This window comes from Ranitomeya variabilis, chromosome 1 (assembly GCF_051348905.1).
Source record: "Ranitomeya variabilis isolate aRanVar5 chromosome 1, aRanVar5.hap1, whole genome shotgun sequence".
Lineage (NCBI taxonomy): Eukaryota > Metazoa > Chordata > Amphibia > Anura > Dendrobatidae > Ranitomeya > Ranitomeya variabilis.
Genome location: NC_135232.1, coordinates 302,835,560 through 302,856,265, shown reverse-complemented (window position 1 = coordinate 302,856,265; position 20,706 = coordinate 302,835,560). Strand labels below are relative to the sequence as shown.

At 41.8% G+C, this 20,706-nt stretch overlaps 1 protein-coding gene across 1 annotated transcript in view; it reads left to right on the top strand.

The window, feature by feature from the left end:
* The window catches only part of MYO1H (myosin IH), a 190,911-nt gene that overhangs the window by 35,447 nt on the left and 134,758 nt on the right, over window positions 1-20,706 (top strand). Inside the window, exons 2-8 of the mRNA XM_077295901.1 lie at window positions 588-749; window positions 2,260-2,375; window positions 9,160-9,358; window positions 9,437-9,517; window positions 10,044-10,223; window positions 10,310-10,408; window positions 13,538-13,651. Of these exons, the coding sequence (XP_077152016.1) occupies window positions 588-749; window positions 2,260-2,375; window positions 9,160-9,358; window positions 9,437-9,517; window positions 10,044-10,223; window positions 10,310-10,408; window positions 13,538-13,651 (951 nt within the window). The remainder of the gene's footprint in view (window positions 1-587; window positions 750-2,259; window positions 2,376-9,159; window positions 9,359-9,436; window positions 9,518-10,043; window positions 10,224-10,309; window positions 10,409-13,537; window positions 13,652-20,706) is intronic.

Sequence of the window (20,706 nt, the reverse complement as noted above, 5' to 3'; positions counted from 1 at the left end):
GATCACCCAAAATTTTTTTTTCTAATATCTAATCTGTGTCTCCTCCCATTCAGTTTCATCCCATTGCGTCTAGTCCTTCCTATCTGTGTTGTTGGATAAAGTGCCTAGATGCATAAGAGATTGGATGCTAGTTACGTTACTGCTCAGCACTGCTATATAATGTCCACCAAGCTGCTACTGATTCTGGGGGTGTACTTCATAGATGCAAGAGAGCTGGAATCCTTCATGTCTGTGTTTTCTGCGTAAAAGAGACATCGTATTAGCTAGTTTCCTCCCACTAGCTCAGGGTCAACTGAAAATTATAGCTAAAACCTGCAGAAGGAAAAATTGGTGAAAAATGCAGTACATAATGGCCAGAAACAGCTTATTCAGAGTAGACACCTCAAATTACATGTAGACTTCATGTATTCTGTGTTAGAAGAATTGTTTTGACATTGCAGTGTCTCATGGTGGGCACCATAAAGCAGCATGCAGAGTACTGGCTATGTGCTTTCATAAAGGGCCCATGCATTCCCTGAATTTTGATTTTCTTTTTCCTTTTGTAAATTACACCGTTTTTAAATGTTATGTATTTGTATATTTTTCAGGTGACAAATGGCAAAAAGAAGGACACAGAAATGCACATTGAAGGTTCCCTTATTTCACGGGATAAGGTTGGAGTGCAGGATTTTGTGCTTCTTGATTCCCACACCAGCGAGACTGCTTTCCTTGACAATCTGCGCAAACGGTTCCAGGAGAATCTTATCTATGTAATGTTTTTTATTCATTGGTGAAAGTACTAGTATAAAGCAGCAATATACTCTTGTGAGATGAATAGTATTTAACGAGTAAACCGGGGGCTATAGTTTAGCATGGAGCATATAGTACTAGCATCACATCAGCACACTACTTCCAGGCTTTTATCCCATTCTCCAGCACTAACACAAATGATATCCTGTGCTGGTGTGTGGCATGCTTGCTGTACTTTCATTAAACTAAGAAGAATATTGTTACATTGGAAACGTATTCTTTTAAAACATGTGTTAGCGCAATTTCAATATCTTAAATCTGAATCTGGTGGAAAGAAGCTCTACCTTTGGAGTCTTCTTACACCTTTTATTAAGAAACTCCATTGTCTGCAATACTGCCATGCCTACAGTATCTACATGGCTGCACATTTTTATGCTGTTTTTGCAGCCAATGGACTGAAGTAGATTCAAGAAAAGTCTCAGGGCCTGATTCATCAAGACCAGTGTTGTACATGATAAGGAGCATGGTGGAGTCTGACGCTCCTGATTCATGAAGAGATGCATGCCTCTTTATGAGACTGGAGCTTCTGACGATGGGCTTGCACGTCTGTGCGCTACGCCAAAAATCTCACTCTACACCGGAGTTTTCAAGCATGCAGAACGCCACAGCTCTTCGGGAATTTGACGAGTTGTGGTGTCACACCCCTACAGTGCCCCAGTCCCGTCCCAGCTTCGCTTATCTTGTTGGAACTAGGAAAAACTTGTGAAAATGCCAAAAGTTGACAAATTTATGTACAACTCTGAGTTGCGCCTAAATTTTGCAATTTTTCAAAACCTTTACCCCAGAATTGTGGCGTGAAAGCTTTGATGAATCGGGCTCTCAGTCTTAACTAGTGCTTTCTGTTTATGATGTGGCTCTGACTACATATAAAAAAATAACTTGGAAGTATACCATCAATTTAACTGTCTCATTTGTCTCAACAAATTTGGGTAATAGAACTAGGGACTAATGTCAAAGTCATGTGTACCTACCCCCCTAGCACCACTAGGGTGCTGTTAGCAAAACACAGTTTCCATCTGAATGGTAGAGCAGAACATCTGTCACAATGTAATTACATCATTACAGGTATACTGCTCTGCATAGAAAGACTAGAAGTGTTCAGGGGCGGACATAGTCAGCAGAGGGCCTCTGTGCAAGAACAGTATAGGGCCCCCCTCCTATCCCATAGCTTTTCATCAAGCACATAATTATTTCTATCCAGCAAGAATTGTGAGCCATGAGCTTTATTAGCTCATGCTCTATAATTGATCATAGGGAGCTTAATTTAAAATGCACAGGCTGCACCAATGATATGTCCTCCACTGGAAGTATTGTAAACTTGGGATTCATTTGGATGCAGAAATCTAGATCAGTCCGTATAAGAATATCAGTCATGATTGCAGTTATGTTCCTTAGAACTTTTATGTACGTGAAAATATGACAAGAGCGTGTCTAAAAAATATAAAAAATTCTGTATTTTGTCTTTCTCAGACATACATTGGGACATTATTGGTTTCTCTGAACCCATATAAGGATCTTGAACTGTACACTCAACGTCAGATGGAAATGTACCAAGGTGTAAATTTCATTGAGCTGCCACCACACATGTAAGACTATGCTTATTTAAACCTGACATACGTGTCTGGTATATAGTAATGCTCTGTTTTTTCAGTATATTTTATCTGAATAATGAAATGGAAAGGAGGTCCCATGTGAGGCTCAGCAAATGGCAGGTGTTCTCCATGCCTTCCTGCTGGCTACATAGCCGCTTTAGTTCTCAACAACTGCCTATCCTTCTCCCAACATGAATAGGAACAAAACCTACAGTTACTCTGGGAGGAATTATACCAGACCACAATGGGAAAGATATATATCTTGGTACCGTATTAGCCAGTGGATAGAAAAATATTTAGAATTGAGAGTTCTCAGTGGTTGATAACTTTTAATGGCTAACTGAAAAGATGGTAACAAATTATTTATTTCTTTTACATCAATTAAGGAATTTGCTCTTCAGACCGTGTGGGGGGACAATAAAACATTCACACTCCTTATCTATGAACTGTTCCAATATTTATGGACATAACTGTTTATCACTCACATAATGGTATTTCTGCTTCATGTCATCTGTCTTATCTATGGCATTATTTCTGTGCTGTGTTGTGCATAAATATGTGATTCTTCAGAATTTCTATTAGTCTATGCCTCATGAAGAGACTGGAATAGCGCTGTCATCGCATGCTTCCAATGCTGCTAACTCACATAGCAGCGCCACTGCCTGGCCCACATACTCTCCTGCTAGGTCACATAGTAGCACAGCTGCCTGGCTCACAGACTCTCCTGCTAGGTCTCATAACAGCACCACTGCCTGGCTCACAGACTCTCCTGCTAGGTCTCATAACAGCTCCACTGCCTGGCCCACAGACTCTCCTGCTAGGTCACATAGCAGCTCCGCTGCCTGGCTCACAGACTCTCCTGCTAGGTCACATAGCAGCTCCGCTGCCTGGCTCACAGACTCTCCTGCTAGGTCACATAGCAGCTCCGCTGCCTGGCTCACAGACTCTCCTGCTAGGTCACATAACAGCACCGCTGCCTGACCCACAGACTCTCCTGCTAGGTCACATAGCAGCTCCGCTGCCTGGCCCACAGATTCTCCTGCTAGGTCACATAGCAGCTCCGCTGCCTGGCTCACAGACTCTCCTGCTAGGTCACATAACAGCACCGCTGCCTGACCCACAGACTCTCCTGCTAGGTCACATAGCAGCTCCGCTGCCTGGCCCACAGACTCTCCTGCTAGGTCACATAACAGCACCGCTGCCTGGCCCACAGACTCTCCTGCTAGGTCACATAGCAGCTCCGCTGCCTGGCTCACAGACTCTCCTGCTAGGTCACATAACAGCACCGCTGCCTGACCCACAGACTCTCCTGCTAGGTCACATAGCAGCTCCGCTGCCTGGCCCACAGACTCTCCTGCTAGGTCACATAACAGCACCACTGCCTGGCCCACAGACTCTCCTGCTAGGTCTCATAACAGCACCACTGCCTGGCCTACAGACTCTCCTGCTAGGTCACATAACAGCACCACTGCCTGGCCCACAGACTCTCCTGTTAGGTCACATAGCAGCACAGCTGCCTTGCCCACAGACTCTCCTGCTAGGTCACATAACAGCTCCACTGTCTGGCCCAGAGACTCTCCTGCTAGGTCACATAACAGCACCACTGCCTGGCCCGCAGACTCTCCTGTTAGCTCAATTGCAGTATCTCTGCCTAGCCACCAGACTCCCCTGCTATCTAACATTGCAGCACCTCTACTTGCCCCCAGCTTGCTCATATAGCAGCACTTTTGCCTGGCTTCCAGATAGTTCTGCTAGGTCCCATATTAGCACCTCCGCCTGGCCCCCAGACTCTCCGCTAGATCACATAGCAGCACCTCTACCTGGCCCTGAGTCACACTACCGTAGAATACGGCTGAGTGCTATGCGAGAAAATTTCACATGACGCTTGCATTGACGTCAGAAAGATGAAGTGAGTTCATTTGCTGTGAACTTCCAGGACCTGTCTGACGGCACCACGAACAGGAGAACTTTCTCATGCTCGTGGAGCACTCAGGGAATAAGAATTCACAGGGAGAAACTGAGCACACGATACTCAGTCTCTCTGCTGGATGACAGGCTGTATGGTCGCATCATGCAACCATGCAGATTGCTATCTAGATGTAGCAGAGCTTGACCTGTCGTGGGATAAATGGATTAGTAGCACCTCTGTGGAAAGGTGAGGAATATTGTTGTTTTTTATTTTTAACTCTTGCAGATGACAAGGGCGTCTGTGGAATGGTAAGTATGGTTTAATTAAGATTTATTAAAGGAGTCTGTGTCATTCTTTCAATTGAAGGGCTTTATTCTGGGTGTGTCTGTTTTCATACAGTGTGACTATGGGGTTAGTAATTGGGGCGTCCTGTTGAGTAGCCTCGGGGCTTGATGTCACCTGACAGTGCAAAGGTGACATCAACCCCCCTAACTCTCACCCCTCTTGCCACCGCTACAGGGCAAGTGGGAAGAGTGAGGCTAAGTGCCACAATTGGTGCATCTTTGAGATGCGCCTTTTCTGGGGTGGCTGAAAGCTGATGTTTTAAACCTGGAGGGTGCAGTATTCATGGCCCCTTCCTAGGCTATTAATATCAGCCCACACCTGTCTGCATAGCCTTTGTTGGTTATTAATTATATTAATATATTATATTTTTTTAGGATCCCCATTTTAATAGCCATTAAAGGCAAATAATACAGTTGTGAGCTGATATTAATAGCCTGGGAAGCTCCATGGATATTACCCCCTTCAACGGCTATAAAAGTCTGCCCCCATCCATCGTCTTTCCCTCTGCTGGTTTCTAAAATTACACGGGAGCCCATGCCACTTTTTTCAGAAAAATTATCTTTTATTAATTAAATACATGTACAGTAAGCTGAACACACACTGTATTAATTGTATATGTCACAGGCACACAGACATCTGTATAACTACATATTCCAGTTGTATTTACTGTATGTAATCCATCTCTTCTATAGCTTCTACAGTGATTTTACAGTACACAGTAGATGAATTGCTGGCTTTTCATCTATATATTTATCTATCTATGTAATATATATACATATATATATATATATATATATATATATATATATATATATATATATATATATATATATATATATATATACAGCTCTGGCAAAAAATAAGAGACCACTGCAACATTTTCAGTTTATCTGAATTTTCCTCTTTATAGGTATATTTTTTTAGTAAAATGTAAATTGTTCTTTTATTCTATAAATTACTGACAAAATGTTTCCGAAGTTCCAAGCAATAAATTTTGTATTTATTTTCTGAAAATGAGAAATGGTCAAAATAACAAAAAAATGCATTGTTTGCAGACCTCAAATAATGCAAAAAAAACAAGTTCATAATCATTTAGAAACATCAATACTGATGTTTTAACTCAGGAAGAGTTCAGAAATCAATATTTTGTGGAATAACCATGATTTTTAATCACAGCTTTCATGCGTCTTGGCATGCTTTCCACCAGTCTTTCACACTCCTTTTGGGTGACCTTATGCCACTCCTGGTACAAAAATTTAAGCAGCTCTTTTTGTTTGATGGCTTGTGACTATCCATCTTCCCCTTGATTACATTCCAGAGGTTTTCAATGGGGCTCAGGTCTGGAGATTGGACTGGCCATGACAGGGATTTGATGTGGTGGTCCTTCATCCACACCTTGATTGACCTAGCTGTGTGGCATGTCGCATTGTCCTGCTGGAAAAACCAGTCCTCAGAGTTGGGGAACATTGCCTTAGCAGAAGTACTGTTTTTTCAGGATAACCTTGTATGCGGCTTGATTCATACTGTACATCCTTCGCAAAGATTAACCTGCCCAATTCCAGCCTTGCTGAAGCAAGATCATCACCGATCCGCCACCAAATTTCTCAGTGTGTGCAAGACACTGTGGCTTGTATGCCTCTCCAGGTCTCCGTCTAAGCATTAGACGACCAGGTGTTGGGCAAAGCTGAGAGACGATTACCTTACTCCAGTCCTCTATGGTCCAATCCTTATGGTTTTTGGCAATCTTCAGCCTGGCTCTCCTGTGCTTCTCATTGATGAAAAGCTTTTTTGTAGCTTTACATGACTTGAGTCCTGCCTCTAGGAGTCTGTTATGAACTGTTCTTGCCTTGGACTTTTGTAGGTCACTTGATGTCATCCTGCAGTTGCTGAGTGATATTTGAATAAGATGACGGTCATCCCGGTCAGTGGAGAGTCGTTTTCGCCCCCTGCCGGTCTGTAGCTTTGTTGTCCCCAATTTCCGCTGCTTGACCTTGTTGTAATGGACTGTCATCTTAGAAATTTTAAGGATGGAGGCAACGTGACACTCACTGTGTCCCTCTGCTATTAAAGCCAGAATTGAGCCCTTCTTTTCCTCACTCAAAACTTTTCTTTTAAATTCCTGTGGCATATTTAAAAGTTATTTTTTCATTCCTATTACTAGTACTTGTTTTGCCATCCAGCTTGTCCTATTGCAAGAGGATTGTTAACACCACGGCAGTGTTTTTTTTTATACTTTCCTTCGTTAAATAAGATTTGGTTCAGGTGATCACCTAATCAGAAGCACATTAAGCAGAATAAGGTGTACTCTGGTTGGAATTCAACTGACACTGGAATGGAATGGCTGTTAGACATGTAGAGAAGCTAATTTTTATAAAACTGTGCAGTGGTCTCTTAATTTTTGCCAGAGCTGTATGTGTGTCACTGAAATCTACACTCACCGGCCACTTTATTAGGTACACCATGCTAGTAACGGGTTGGACCCCCTTTTGCCTTCAGAACTGCCTCAATTCTTCGTGGCATAGATTCAACAAGGTGCTGGAAGCATTCCTCAGAGATTTTGGTCCATATTGACATGATGGCATCACACAGTTGCCGCAGATTTGTCGGCTGCACATCCCAAAGATGCTCCATACAAGGCAGGATGGATCCATGCTTTCATGTTGTTTACGCCAAATTCTGACCCTACCATCCGAATGTTGCAGCAGAAATCGAGACTCATCAGACCAAGCAACGTTTTTCCAATCTTCTACTGTCCAATTTCGATGAGCTTGTACAAATTGTAGCCTCAGTTTCCTGTTCTTAGCTGAAAGGAGTGGTACCCGGTGTGGTCTTCTGCTGCTGTAGCCCATCTGCCTCAAAGTTCGACGCACTGTGCGTTCAGAGATGCTCTTAGGCCTACCTTGGTTGTAACGGGTGGCGATTTGAGTCACTGTTGCCTTTCTATCAGCTCGAACCAGTCTGCCCATTCTCCTCTGACCTCTGGCATCAACAAGGCATTTCCGCCCACAGAACTGCCGCTCACTGGATTTTTTTTCTTTTTCGGACCATTCTCTGTAAACCCTAGAGATGGTTGTGCGTGAAAATCCCAGTAGATCAGCAGTTTCTGAAATACTCAGACCAGCCCTTCTGGCACCAACAACCATGCCACGTTCAAAGGCACACAAATCACCTTTCTTCCCCATACTGATGCTCGGTTTGAACTGCAGGAGATTGTCTTGACCATGTCTACATGCCTAAATGCACTGAGTTGCCGCCATGTGATTGGCTGATTAGAAATTAAGTGTTAACAAGAAGTTGGACAGGTGTACCTAATAAAGTGGCCAGTGAGTGTATATGTCTATATATTCTATGTGTATATATCTATTCTATTCTAACCTGTCACTCTGTAATTTTACTGTATGTGGCACATGAATTGCTGGCTTTTATTTTATCTATCTATCTATCTATCTATCTATCTATCTATCTATCTATCTGTCTATCTATCTATTATTGAAATACAGTATATAGATATATATGTGTATATTTATATATATAATGTGTGTTTTGATGAATATAAATTACAGAGAATTACTCTATGTAAAAGCTCATGTTAAAATCGCATTCCAATGGGATAGCAATCAACTGCATTCAGATGTAAATCGGATGCTAGGTGTGAAAAATTGGATTGTACTTGCATGACACTCGTATGACACTTGCATTACACTAGTGCGACTCTCAGCAGGGAAAATCGGACCGATTTTTTTATACGTTTAGTATGACTCCGGCCTAACTCCACTGATGATCTCTCTGAATCTCACTTAGAGCTCAGTCACTCAATGACTTAGGTCAACGAACAGCAGATCTGGAGTGTCTGTCAGAGGTAGTGAAATTAGATTGAGTCCTAGCGAGAACAAGAACAGATGTAAAAATTGGGTTTCTGTTCTCATTGCTTTTGAGCCTTTCATCTGTGTTATGCATTTGCAATATTTGGTGACATAGACCTTTCATGCAAGATAGTACTATTTGTATTGCAAGCCTATGCATGTAATACCTACAGTATGTCTACTACATTATTAAAAAAATAAAAAAAGACATGTTAATTCATATTGGCCACTATGTCCCAAAAGGAAGTACCCTTGGCATGAGTTAAATAAAAGTGGCCATTTGGACACATTGGTATGCGTCTGGAACTTTTCTGGCACATATACCAACTGTAATAACAAAACTTAGATGGCTGTCGGTCAAACAATGTTTTTGCTCATTGTTCGTCCGACAGCCATCTCAGCCGAGCATTCCTCTACATGAGAAAGCCACCGACTGACATGTCTGGAAGAACAATGTGATCGGCAGGCCGAAATCATACATGTGCATCAACATCTCTCCTGACCATCAATCTCCTGGCGTCCCCATACACAAAAGAACATCGGCCAAGCATGTCGATATCAGCAGGTTCAGCTGACATTTGTCTAGTGTGAATAGGGCCTTTAATGTGCACACACCCTAATAGAAGTGTCTTTACAGGTCTTTGTATTTGTCTTTCAACAGATATGCAGTTGCAGATAATGCCTACAGGGTTATGTGCACAGAGCGGAATAATCACTGCATTCTGATATCAGGAGAAAGTGGATCTGGAAAAACTGAGACATCAAAGAAAATCCTTCAGTACTTAGCAATGGCATGTCCAATCACAGAGAAGCTTCACACAATCAGAGACAGGCTCCTTCTCTCAAACCCTGTTCTGGAGGTACCTGTAAATTGTACATGGTATAGCATTTGCTATTTATATTGTCTATTACAAATGTCTAATTTCTAATTTCTTCAGGCCTTTGGAAATGCCAAAACTCTCCGTAATGACAACTCAAGTAGATTTGGAAAATATATGGATGTACAATTTGACTACAAGGTAAATGCAATATCAAATACATACCGTAGTTTATCTCAGAAGGAACTGAAAATTTCCAATTTAGGACATTATCGGCATTTTTATGGCAACCTCCTACCAGTGTGGTGACAAGGCCGCTCAGAACTTCATTCACTTCTATGGGGGTAGCAGGAAAATCTGACCAAGCATTTTCATGTTTTCCCAACTCTAATTGCAATGAACGGGGAAAGTCAACACATGTGCAAAAACTTCCCTATGTTGTGAATTTCCCTTTTACACCCTGTTACAGAAGACAAGAATGTCGATACATTTGGATTATAGTTCCACAGGACTTATTCCTCCCTCTCTAAATTTCTAAAGGGTGAGGGTGGTTTATTGACATTTCAGGAAATCAGTCAGTAAAATAACATAGGTGATGTTTGTATGAAAATATGCATTTTAATTAGGCTGCTTCATGATGAATGTAGACATCATGGAGGTGGAGTATGTAATCAGGACTCCCTGTTATTTTCTACTAATAATTGCTCCTCTGTTTGTGGGTCTGCAGGGTGCTCCAGCTGGAGGACATATACTTAGCTATTTAATAGAAAAGTCAAGAGTGGTGCATCAAAATCAAGGGGAGAGGAACTTTCACATATTTTACCAGTTATTGGAGGGAGGAGAAGATCATTTAATACGTTGGTTGGGCCTAGAGCGTAAGTCTGAGCTTTACAGTTACCTCATACAGGTAAGAACACAAATTGAAGTTTTTTTTGTGAGTATTTTTTAACATAAACATGAACAAAATAAATCAATGTTATGTTTCGTCTTAAGGGTGAATGTGCCAAAGTAAGTACCATCTGTGACAAGTCAAACTGGAAGCTTGTGCGTAGAGCTTTTACTATCATTGAGTTCACTGAAGCTGATATTGAGGTAAGAATTTGATGTGTTATGTGTTAGATTGTTCACAATATATTTACTTTAAAATTAAAGTTCACAAAGAGACATGAAAAGATGCAGTATATCACAAAAGTGAATACACCCTTAACACTTTGATACAATGTAAAGTAGTCAGTGTACAACTTGTATAACAGTGTAAATAACTCAACACACAACCACTAATGTCTAAACCACTGGACACAAAAGTGAGTACACCCCTAAGTGAAAATGGCCAAATTGTGACTAATTAGCTATTTTCCTTCCCAGGGGTCACGTAACTCTTAAGTGTTACAAGATCTCAGGTGTGAATGTGGAGCAGGTGTGGTAAATTTAGTGTTATCGCTCTCACATTCTCTCAGACTGGTCACTGTAAGTTCAACATGGCACCTCATGGCAAAGAACTCCCTGAGGATCTGAGAAAAAATTATTGTATTGTTGCTCTACAAAAAGATGGTCTAGGATATAAGAAGATTGCCAGCACCCTGAAACTGAGCTGCAGCACGGTGGCCAAGACCATACAGTGGTTTAACAAGACAGGTTCCACTCAGAACTTGGTAGACCAAAGAAGTTGAGTGCACATGCTCAGCGTCAAATCCAAAGGTTGTCGTTTCAAAATAGATGTATGAGTTCTGCCAGCATTGCTGTTGAGGTGAAAGGGCTGGGGGATCAGCCTGTCAATGCTCAGACCATATGCCACACACTGCATCAAATTGGTCTGCATGTCTGTCTTCTCAGAAGGAAGCCACTTCTAAAGATGATGCACAAGAAAACCAGCAGTTTGCTGAAGACAAGCAGACTAAGGACATTGCTTACTTGATCCATGTTCTGTGGTCTGATGAGACCAAGATAAACTTGCTTGGTTGAGATGGTGTCAAGTATGTGTGGCGGCAACCAGGTGAGAAGTACAAAGACAAGTGTGTCTTGCCTTCAGTCAGAATACAAAGACAAGCGTGTCTTGCCTTCAGTCAAGCATGGGGGTGGAAGTGTCATGGTTTAGGGCTGCATGAGTGTTGCCAGTTGTGGGAAGCTACAATTCATTGAGGGAACCCTGAATGCCAACATGTACAGTGACATACAGAAGCAAAGCATGATCCCCTTCCTTCGGAAACTGGGAAGCAGGGCAGTATTCAGATATGATAATAACCCCAAAAGCACTTCCAAGATGACCACTGCCTTGCTAAACAAACTGAGGGTAAAGGTGCTGGACTGTCCAAAAATGTCTCCAGACATCCTCAGACAGAAGCTGGAGGAGCGCAAGATCTCTAATATCCACCAGCTCTGTGATGTCGTCATGGAGGAGTGGAAGAGGATTCCAGTGGCAACCTTTGACGCTCTAGTGAACTCCATGAACAAGAGAGTTAAGGCAGTGCTTGAAAATAACGGTGGCCACATAAAATATTCACACTTTCTGCACAATTTGGCCATTTTCACTTAGGGGTGTACTTACGTTTGTTGCCATTGGTTTAGACATTAATGACTGTTGTTGAGTTATTTAGAGGGCACACCAAAGTTACACTGTTATACAAGCTGTACACTGACTACTTTACATTGGATTCAAGGGTCATCTCTTCAGTGTTGTCCCATGAAAAGATATAAAATATTTATAAAAATGTGAGGGGTGTACTCACTTTTGTGAGATAATGTACTTTTCTCTAAAAATTAATTTATACCCTTTGTTTAACCTGAAATTATGAGATTATCAGCCCATACATTTTAGTCAACAGGAAAAACCATTTCAATCTTTCCATCTTTATATGTTGACATGTTGACATCCTGACTTGACTGGCTCTCTATATAAGCTGAAACCCTTTTAACCCCTTAACGACCCCCGATACGCCTTTTAACGGCGGCAGTTAAAGGTACTTAAACCACAGTGCCGCTTTTTAACGGCGCTGAGGTTTAACCCCTTAATGACAGCCAATACGTCTTTTAACTGACCTGAGATGTAAGAGAATATCCTCCCCATTCAGGTGACAATCCCGCAGCTGCCGGCTGTACACTATAGCTGACAACTTGCTGCATCAGCCATGATCAGTGTTTGCACCATCTATATCTGTTTAACCCCTTAGATGCTGCTGTCAATAGTGACTACATCATTATAAATGGTTGACAGAGTGTGAGGGCTTCCTCTTTATCCAAATTGGTGCCCTCAGATCATGATTGTGTGGTCCTGATGTTTGCGATGGCAATTCATGACCAAATAGTGGCCTTAGAGTCTGACAGCTGTAGTAATCTGTTCAGAAGTTAGCAACATTTAGGTGGTAAAAATACACATTTTCATTTCTGTCATGTCATTTTGCATTAATTCCTGTAAAGCACCTGAAGAGTTAATAAACTACCTGACTGCAGTTTTCAATACGTCAGGGGGCGCTGTTTTTAAAATGGTATCACTTTTGAGGGTTTTCCAATATATGGGACCCCTAAAGTCACTTCAAGCATGGATAGGTCCCTAAAAAAATAAATTTTGAAAATTTCCTTGAACAAATGAAAAATTACTGCTACATTTTTAAACCTCCTAAAATGCTAACAAAATAAAAGAACATTTTACAAATGGTGCTAGTGTAAAGCATACATAAAGGAAATGTTATTTATTAATGGTTTGCTGTGGTATGACCATCTGGATTAAAGGGATAATCATTCAAATTTTGAAAATTGCTAGTTTTTTAACATTTTTCTCAAATTTTTGATATTTTTTATAAATAAACACTAAACATATTGACCTAAATTTACCATTATCATAAAGTATAATGTGTCACGAAAAACAATCTCAAAATCACTGGGATTTGTTGAAGTGTTGCAGAGTTATTACCACATGAAGTGACACTGGTCAGATTTCAAAAATTTGGCTCCGTCACTATGGGGTTAAGGTTATGGCACCCCCAGAGTCGGAATGTCTCCGGGGTCTTGGCTACCGGGGGTAGCTGAGACCACAGAGAACATGATTCGGGTTGGTTTTTACCAACCCTGGTGTTGTGATCGCCGTTATTAACGGTATAACGGCGACTTAAAAAAAAAGTCAGATTTTCCATTTAATTTCTCTCTCCTCTGATGTGATATTGCTTTGAACTAAAAGGACAAATAATAGCAATGTGTAAATCAGTCTTCTTTTGTTCCATTATTTAGAATCTTTTTGGATTAGTAGCCAGTGTCTTGCATCTGGGGAACATAAAGTATGAGGAGGACACCCATGGCCATGCCATAATTAGGGATGGCACACAAATGCAGTGGGTGTCAAAGGTATGTTCATTATAAAGATCTGTGCTGTGCTTAGTTCAGAAGAGCACGTGTCCTCTCAATTGTATATAAAGATGCACTGATAGCTAAAATGCAATACAATAATTAACATAGATTGTCTTTTTGGTATTCTATAAATTTCTATGTCATGTACAGTATGGTCAAATAGGCCCTTCACTATGAATGACAATATATATTTTTTCCTTGGAATGTTTCCTCGAATATATAGGATTCTGGAATACTTTTATTCTCCATAAAAAATCAATTCCGTAGCACCTTTTCTTACTTTATGTTGCGTCATTTCTATAGTATTCCTCCTGAAAATGTAAGATTACATTGCCAACTGGTTGTTGCCTTCACCTTTGGTAAGAAGTTATGTTGAGACATGATTCTGATACTTTGCACTAATTGTACAATGTCAGGCTGTATAAGGACACTCCAATTTGACAAGCAAAATGGTAACTACCCAGTTGTCAATTTACGTATGCCTCTCCAAAAAGTATAACAGGAAAAGCACAAATCAAAATTCCGAGAAAAGATGCTTGAGAAATGTTATTTTATTCAGCATTTATGGAATGAGACCTTTTAGGAGAGAGTCTTTTAAGTTGAGTGAGATATTGATAGTAGTTTCCATTTGATAAAGAGAATGTGTCATCAGACAAAGATCTATTTTTTATATCAGGTTTTGTGTTACATGTGTTTTTTAATAATTGTTGGTAATGTGTATATATTGTATATATAATAACTTAGTTTTCACACTGGCTTTTGAGACTATTTGTCACGTACACACTTCTCAGCCTGTGACGTGCATTGCGCCTGCATGGGTTTTTTCAAACCACGGAAGAAAGGTATCTAAGTCCCCATCTTTCTCAATCACAGGGAAGTTTTCCAAAAGCGGCCTCCTTGGATTTACACATGTAGTCAAAATTGTTGCTACCCCTCGTTTAATGACAGAAAAACCCACAATGGTCACAGAAATAACTTGAATCTGTAAAAGTAATGATATGTAAAAAATCTATGAAAATGAACAAATGAAAGTCAGACATTGCTTTTCAACCATGCTTCCAGAGAATTTTTTAAAAAAAATAAAACTCATGAAATAGGCCCGGACAGAAATCATGGTACCCTTAACTTAATATCTTGTTGCACAACCTTTTGAGGCAATCACTGCAATCAAACGATTCCTGTAACTGTCAATGAGACTTCTGCACCTCTCGACAGGTATTTTGGCCCACTCCTCAAGAGTAAACTGCTCCGGTTGTCTCATGTTTGAAGGTTGCCTTTTCCAGACGGCATGTTTCAGCTCTTTCCAAAGATGCTCAATAGCATTTAAGACAGGGCTCATAGAAGGCCACTTCAGAATAGTCCAATGTTTTCCTCTTAGCCATTCTTGGGTGTTTTTAGCTGTGTTTTGGGTCATTATCCTGTTGCAAGACCCATGACTTGCGACTGAGACCAAGCTTTCTGACACTGGGCAGCACATTTCTCTATAGAATCCCTTGATAGTCTTGAGATTTCATTGTACCCTGCGCAGATTCTAGACACCCTGTGCAAGATGCAGCAAAGCAGCCCCAGAACATAACAGAGCCTCCTCCATGTTTCACAGTAGGGACAGTGTTCTTTTCTTGATATGCTTCATTTTTCCATCTGTGAACATAGAGCTGATGTGCCTTGTCAAAAAGTTCAATGTTTGTCTCATCTGTCCATAGGACATTCTCCCAGAAGCATTGTGGCTTGTCAACATGTAGTTTGGCAAATTCCAGTCTGGCTTTTTTATGATTTTTTTTTTTTCAACAATGGTGTCCTTCTTGGTTGTCTCCCATGAAGTCCACTTTGGCTCATACAACGATGGATGGTGCGATCTGACACTGATGTTCCTTGAGCTTGAAGTTCACCTTTAATCTGTTTAGAAATTTTTTCTTGGCTTTTTTGCCATTCGTATTATCCGTCTCTTTGATTTGTCATCAATTTTCCTCCTGCGGGCCACGTCCAGGGAGGTTGGCTACAGTCCCATGGATCTTAAATTTCTGAATAATATGTGCAACTGTAGTCACAGGAACATCAAGCTGCTTGGAGATGGTCTTATAACTTTTACCTTTAACATGTTTGTCTATAATTTTCTTTCTAATCTCCTGAGACGATTCTTTCCTTTGCTTCCTCTGGTCCATGTTGAGTGGGTCATTATCCTGTTGCAAGACCCATGACCTGTGACTGAGACCAAGCTTTCTGACACTGGGCAGCACATTTCTCTATAGACTCCCTTGATAGTCTTGAGATTTCATTGTACCCTGTGCAGATTCTAGACACCCTGTGCCAGATGAAAAAAGCAGCCCCAGAACATAATCACCAAACAGCACAGTGAGTATCTGTAGCCCTATATACAGGCACACTCACTGATTCCAAGACTGTAGACACCTGTAATGCTAGTTATTGGACACACCTTGATTTAACATGTCCCTTTTGTCACATTATTTTCAAGAATACCATCATTTCTGTCCAGGTCTATTTCATGAGTTTTGTTTTGTTTTTTTAATTCTGTGGAAGCGTGGTTGAAAAGCAATGTCTGACTTTAATTTGTTAATTTTCATAGATCTTTTATTTATTATTGCTTTTGTCAGATTCAAGTTATTTTGTGACCATTGTGGGTTTTTCTGTCATTAAATGAGGGGTACAAACAATCTTGACTACGTGTGTATATGTTCCCCTCATCCTCATCCTGATACACATGGCCCCCACATCCTTACACTGCTATGCATGGCTCCCTCATCCATATCATGGTATGTAGGGATCCCTCATCCCTATTCTGGTATGCATGCCCTCTCATCCCTATCCTGATGTGCATGGACCCCTCATCCCTATCCTGGTAGGAATAGTCCCCTTCATCCCTATCCTGGAAGGAATGAACGCCATCATCCCTATCCTAGTATGCATGGCCCCATCCCTATCCTGGTATGCGGGGCCTTCATTCCGTCCTAGTATGCATGGCCCCATCCTTATTCTGGTATGCAGGACCCCCATCTCCTCCTGGTATATACGGCCTCATCCCTATTCTGGTATGATTGGCCCTCATCCCGGTCCTGATAGGCATGGCCATATCCGTATGATTGGCCCCCATCCACCCCCATCCTGGTATGCATGGACCCATCCTTATGATTGGCCCCCACCCACCCCCATCCTGGTATGCATGGCCCCATCAGAAAACATAAAAAATTAAAAAATTTAGACTTACCTTACCGGCGCTCCCTCGCATCATCTTGTTCTGGTGCCAGCAGCTACTTTATGGTTGTAAGCAGCGCATGGCAGGGACGTCACGCACTGCTCACAAGCGGAGCACAGCTGCTGGAATACTCACTGCTCCCCACGCCGGGACTGTGCACGCAGAGAGCAGTGAGTATTGCTCTTCAGGAGCGCGCACAATGTCAGCGTCCCTGCCATGTGCTGCTTACCAGCATAAAGCAGCTGCTGGCATCGGAACAAGATGCTGTGAGGGAGCACCGGGAAGGTATGTGTAATGGTTTGCTTTTTTTTAATGTTTTCTGATCGGGCCATGCTTACCAGGAAGGGGTTGGGTGGTGGCCAATCATAAGGATGGGGCCATGCATACCAGCACCGAGGCTGGGGGCCAATCATACCAAGACGCTATTAAAGAGAAAGGAATATTAATTTCCCTCCGTGCCCATGGGTGTGGAATGCAGTGATTAGGCTGGTTTCACACTTGCGTTTTTGTAAGCTGCGTTTTAGCGCTAAAAAACGCAAAAAACGCATGCGCTTTTTCCTATACTTAACATTAAAAACGCATGCGTTTTTTCGCATGCGTTTTGATGCATTTTCGGCAACGCATGCGTTTTTTGACGCGTGTGTTCATTTGCAGAAATGAAACCTGTAGTAATTTCTAGCAGCGTTTTTTTGCCGCGAAAAAAACGCATTTTTTCGCGGCAAAAAAACGCCGCTAGAAATTACTACAGGTTGCAAAAAAATGCATTGCTGTCTATGTAAACGCATGCTTTTTTAAGCACATGCGTTTGTTTGCGTTAAAAACGCATGCGTTTGTTTGCGTTAAAAACGCATGCGTTTTTATAGAAAAACACAAGAAAACAAAAAAAACAAGAAAACCTACCCTAACCCTAACCCTAACCATAGGGATCCAAACCCTAACCCTAACCCTAAGGTTAGGATCCCTAGTAACCCTAGGGATCCTAACCCTAACCCTAACCCTAGGGATCCTAACCCTAGGGTTAGGGTTAGGGTTAGGATCCCTAGGGTAACGGTTAGGGTTAGGGTTAGGATCCCTAGTAACCCTAGGAATACTAACCCTAACCCTAGCCCTAGGGATCCTAACCCTAACCCTTAGGGTTAGGATCCTAACCCTTAGGGTTAGGGTTAGGGTTAGGATCCCTAGGGTTATGGTTAGGGTTAGGGTTAGGGGTAGGGGTAGGGTTAGGGTTAGGGTTTGGATCCCTATGGTTAGGGTTAGGGGTAGGGTTAGGGTTTGGATCCCTATGGTTAGGGTTAGGGTTAGGGGTAGGGGTAGGGTTAGGGTTAGGGTTTGGATCCCTATGGTTAGGGTTAGGGGTAGGGTTAGGGTTAGGGTTAGGGTTTGGATCCCTTTATCACCTTGATGGTGGGGGGTGGCTTATCAGTGACCTATTGACCAGGACATTCTAATAAAAAGCTACCCCTAACCCTAACCCTAGGGATCCTAACCCTAACCCTAACCCTAGCTAATTCTATTAATAGTGTGTTTTCTAGTTGATTTTGTTGATTGGCAGCTGTCACACACTTCTCAGCATGCGTTTCAAAAATGCCAACGCGTGAAAAAACGCATGTAAACGCGGGAAAACGCCGCGTTTTGCCGCGTTTTATTTTGCCGCAAAAACACATGCGTCTAAAAAACGCACCGTTTGCATGCGTTTTCATGCGTTTTTTCACCACATGCGTTTTTTTAAAAAACGCTGCAGATCAAAACGCAAGCCTAATTCATTTCTCTTTAGCAGCGGGAACAGGAGTTAGCCGCAGCAGCCGGCTCCAGCCTCCTGTGACCCGCTGCTCCACCGATGCCGCTCCCCCACCTCCCCACCACAGCCAGAGGCGGTACATCCGAACCATAAGACGCACCCCCCATTTTCCTCCACATTTTTGGAGGAAAAAAGTCTTACAGTCCGAAAAATACTGTAACCGTCTCAGTCTGCAGTATCCTGTTTTCCCTGATGGTAGGAGAGTAAATCATGGAGCATATCAGCCTTTCAGCTTCCACCACATGTGAACACTTCTCTTTGTGTAACCCAGCTTTTTATAGTCAGGACCATAGGCTCATATTTTCAGGATGACCTCAGTTGGTCTATTTAAACGATGCTGTCTATGAATGGACGATGAGCCACATTGTGCCCTTTCAAATACTTGTGTCTTCCTATACCTTCTAGTACAGTCCATTTGCTAAACCCTCTCTAAGCTTAGAATACAGGAGCTAAGGTGCCAGGATTGACACCTACCTGCAGCAAAAGCCCCTTGGTCCTTACAATACTGGTATATGCAGTCTGACCCTTTTGTCATCTAAATGTAACTCTACTGCTATTATGATTTCCCTTATTGATTATATATTTCCTTCACACTATTTTAGACTCATACTTCCCGTCCTTTCAGGAAGAGTTTTCAGCAGTATCGTTATCATCAGATGCAGGGTTACAATGTCAGGTAACACCTCTGTATACTGCTGATAACCCATGATCCACCATTCACAGCAGGTCAATAGATGATGCCACAGCTCCTCAACAATGATCTTTGGGTTTATTCATTAGATTCTTCAATACAAAATATAAGGTCAAAGTCAGTCTATTGCTGCTAATGTACATATGAGCTTCCTGAAACAACAAGAATTGTTAGTGTAGCTAGCGTGAAAATGGCAAGATTTCTAATTTATATTTGTAATAGTGAAATGTAAAAACACTGCCAAAAAATGTTTTGAAAATACATTTAATATAAAAAAAACTGATTTAACAGTAGGTCATTTTGCGATGACACATATTCCCCTTAAAAGAATAATAAATAGATTTAGAGTGACACAGTAAGTTTACAAACATCGCAATGAAATACGTACGCTACTTACCTGGTAGCAGTGTTTTTTCAGGAGCCCATGACAGCACAACGAGAGAGGGGATCCGCCCTTCAGGGACAGGAAACCTACAGACATAAAAGGGCGGTACCTCTCTCCCACGTCAGTTAGTTCCAGAGCATGAGAGGACCACCTTGGTTAGTAACACAGATGCAGCATACAATTATGTACATTTTATTATATGAGTGAACATGGCAGAGGAAAAACCACGAAAAAAGTGTTGCATCATCAAAGAAAAGAATAGGGCAGGGAATATAAGGGTGCTGTCATGGGCTCCTGAAAAAACACTGCTACCAGGTAAGTAGCGTACGTATTTATTCAGTCGCCATGACAGCACAACGAGAGACTTTCAGAGAAATAAGAAAGATTAGGGAGGGATAACAGCCTCAAGTATCCTTCTTCCAAACGTAAGGTCTGAGGAACTACCCAGATCTAATCTGTAGTGTTTAAGAAAGGTAGATGGAGAAGACCATGTGGCCGCCTTACATATGTCTTCTATCAATACTTCTGCTCTCTCCGCCCATGAAGATGCTACGGCCCTCGTGGAGTGTGCCTTTATACCATCTGGAACTTCGTTGCCACCTGCCGTATAAGCGAGAGAGATCGCCTCCCTGATCCATCTGGCTAAGGTGTTTTTAGATACTCTAAGACCCTTCCTCACTCCCTGATAAGCTACAAACAAGGAGTTATCTTTTTTCCAATCATTCGAAACCGAAACATATTTAAGGAGGCATCTTCTCACATCTAAGGAATGAAATCTACGTTCCTTATCATTGGTAGGATTAGAGCAAAACGAAGGTAGGACTACCTCTTGTAATCTATGGAATTTTGAAGCAACTTTTGGAAGATAGAGGGGATCAGGTCTCATGATTACTCTATCCTCCCTAAACTGCATGTATGGTGGATGTCTGGAAAGTGCCTGCAGATCACTAACCCTTCTTGCAGATGT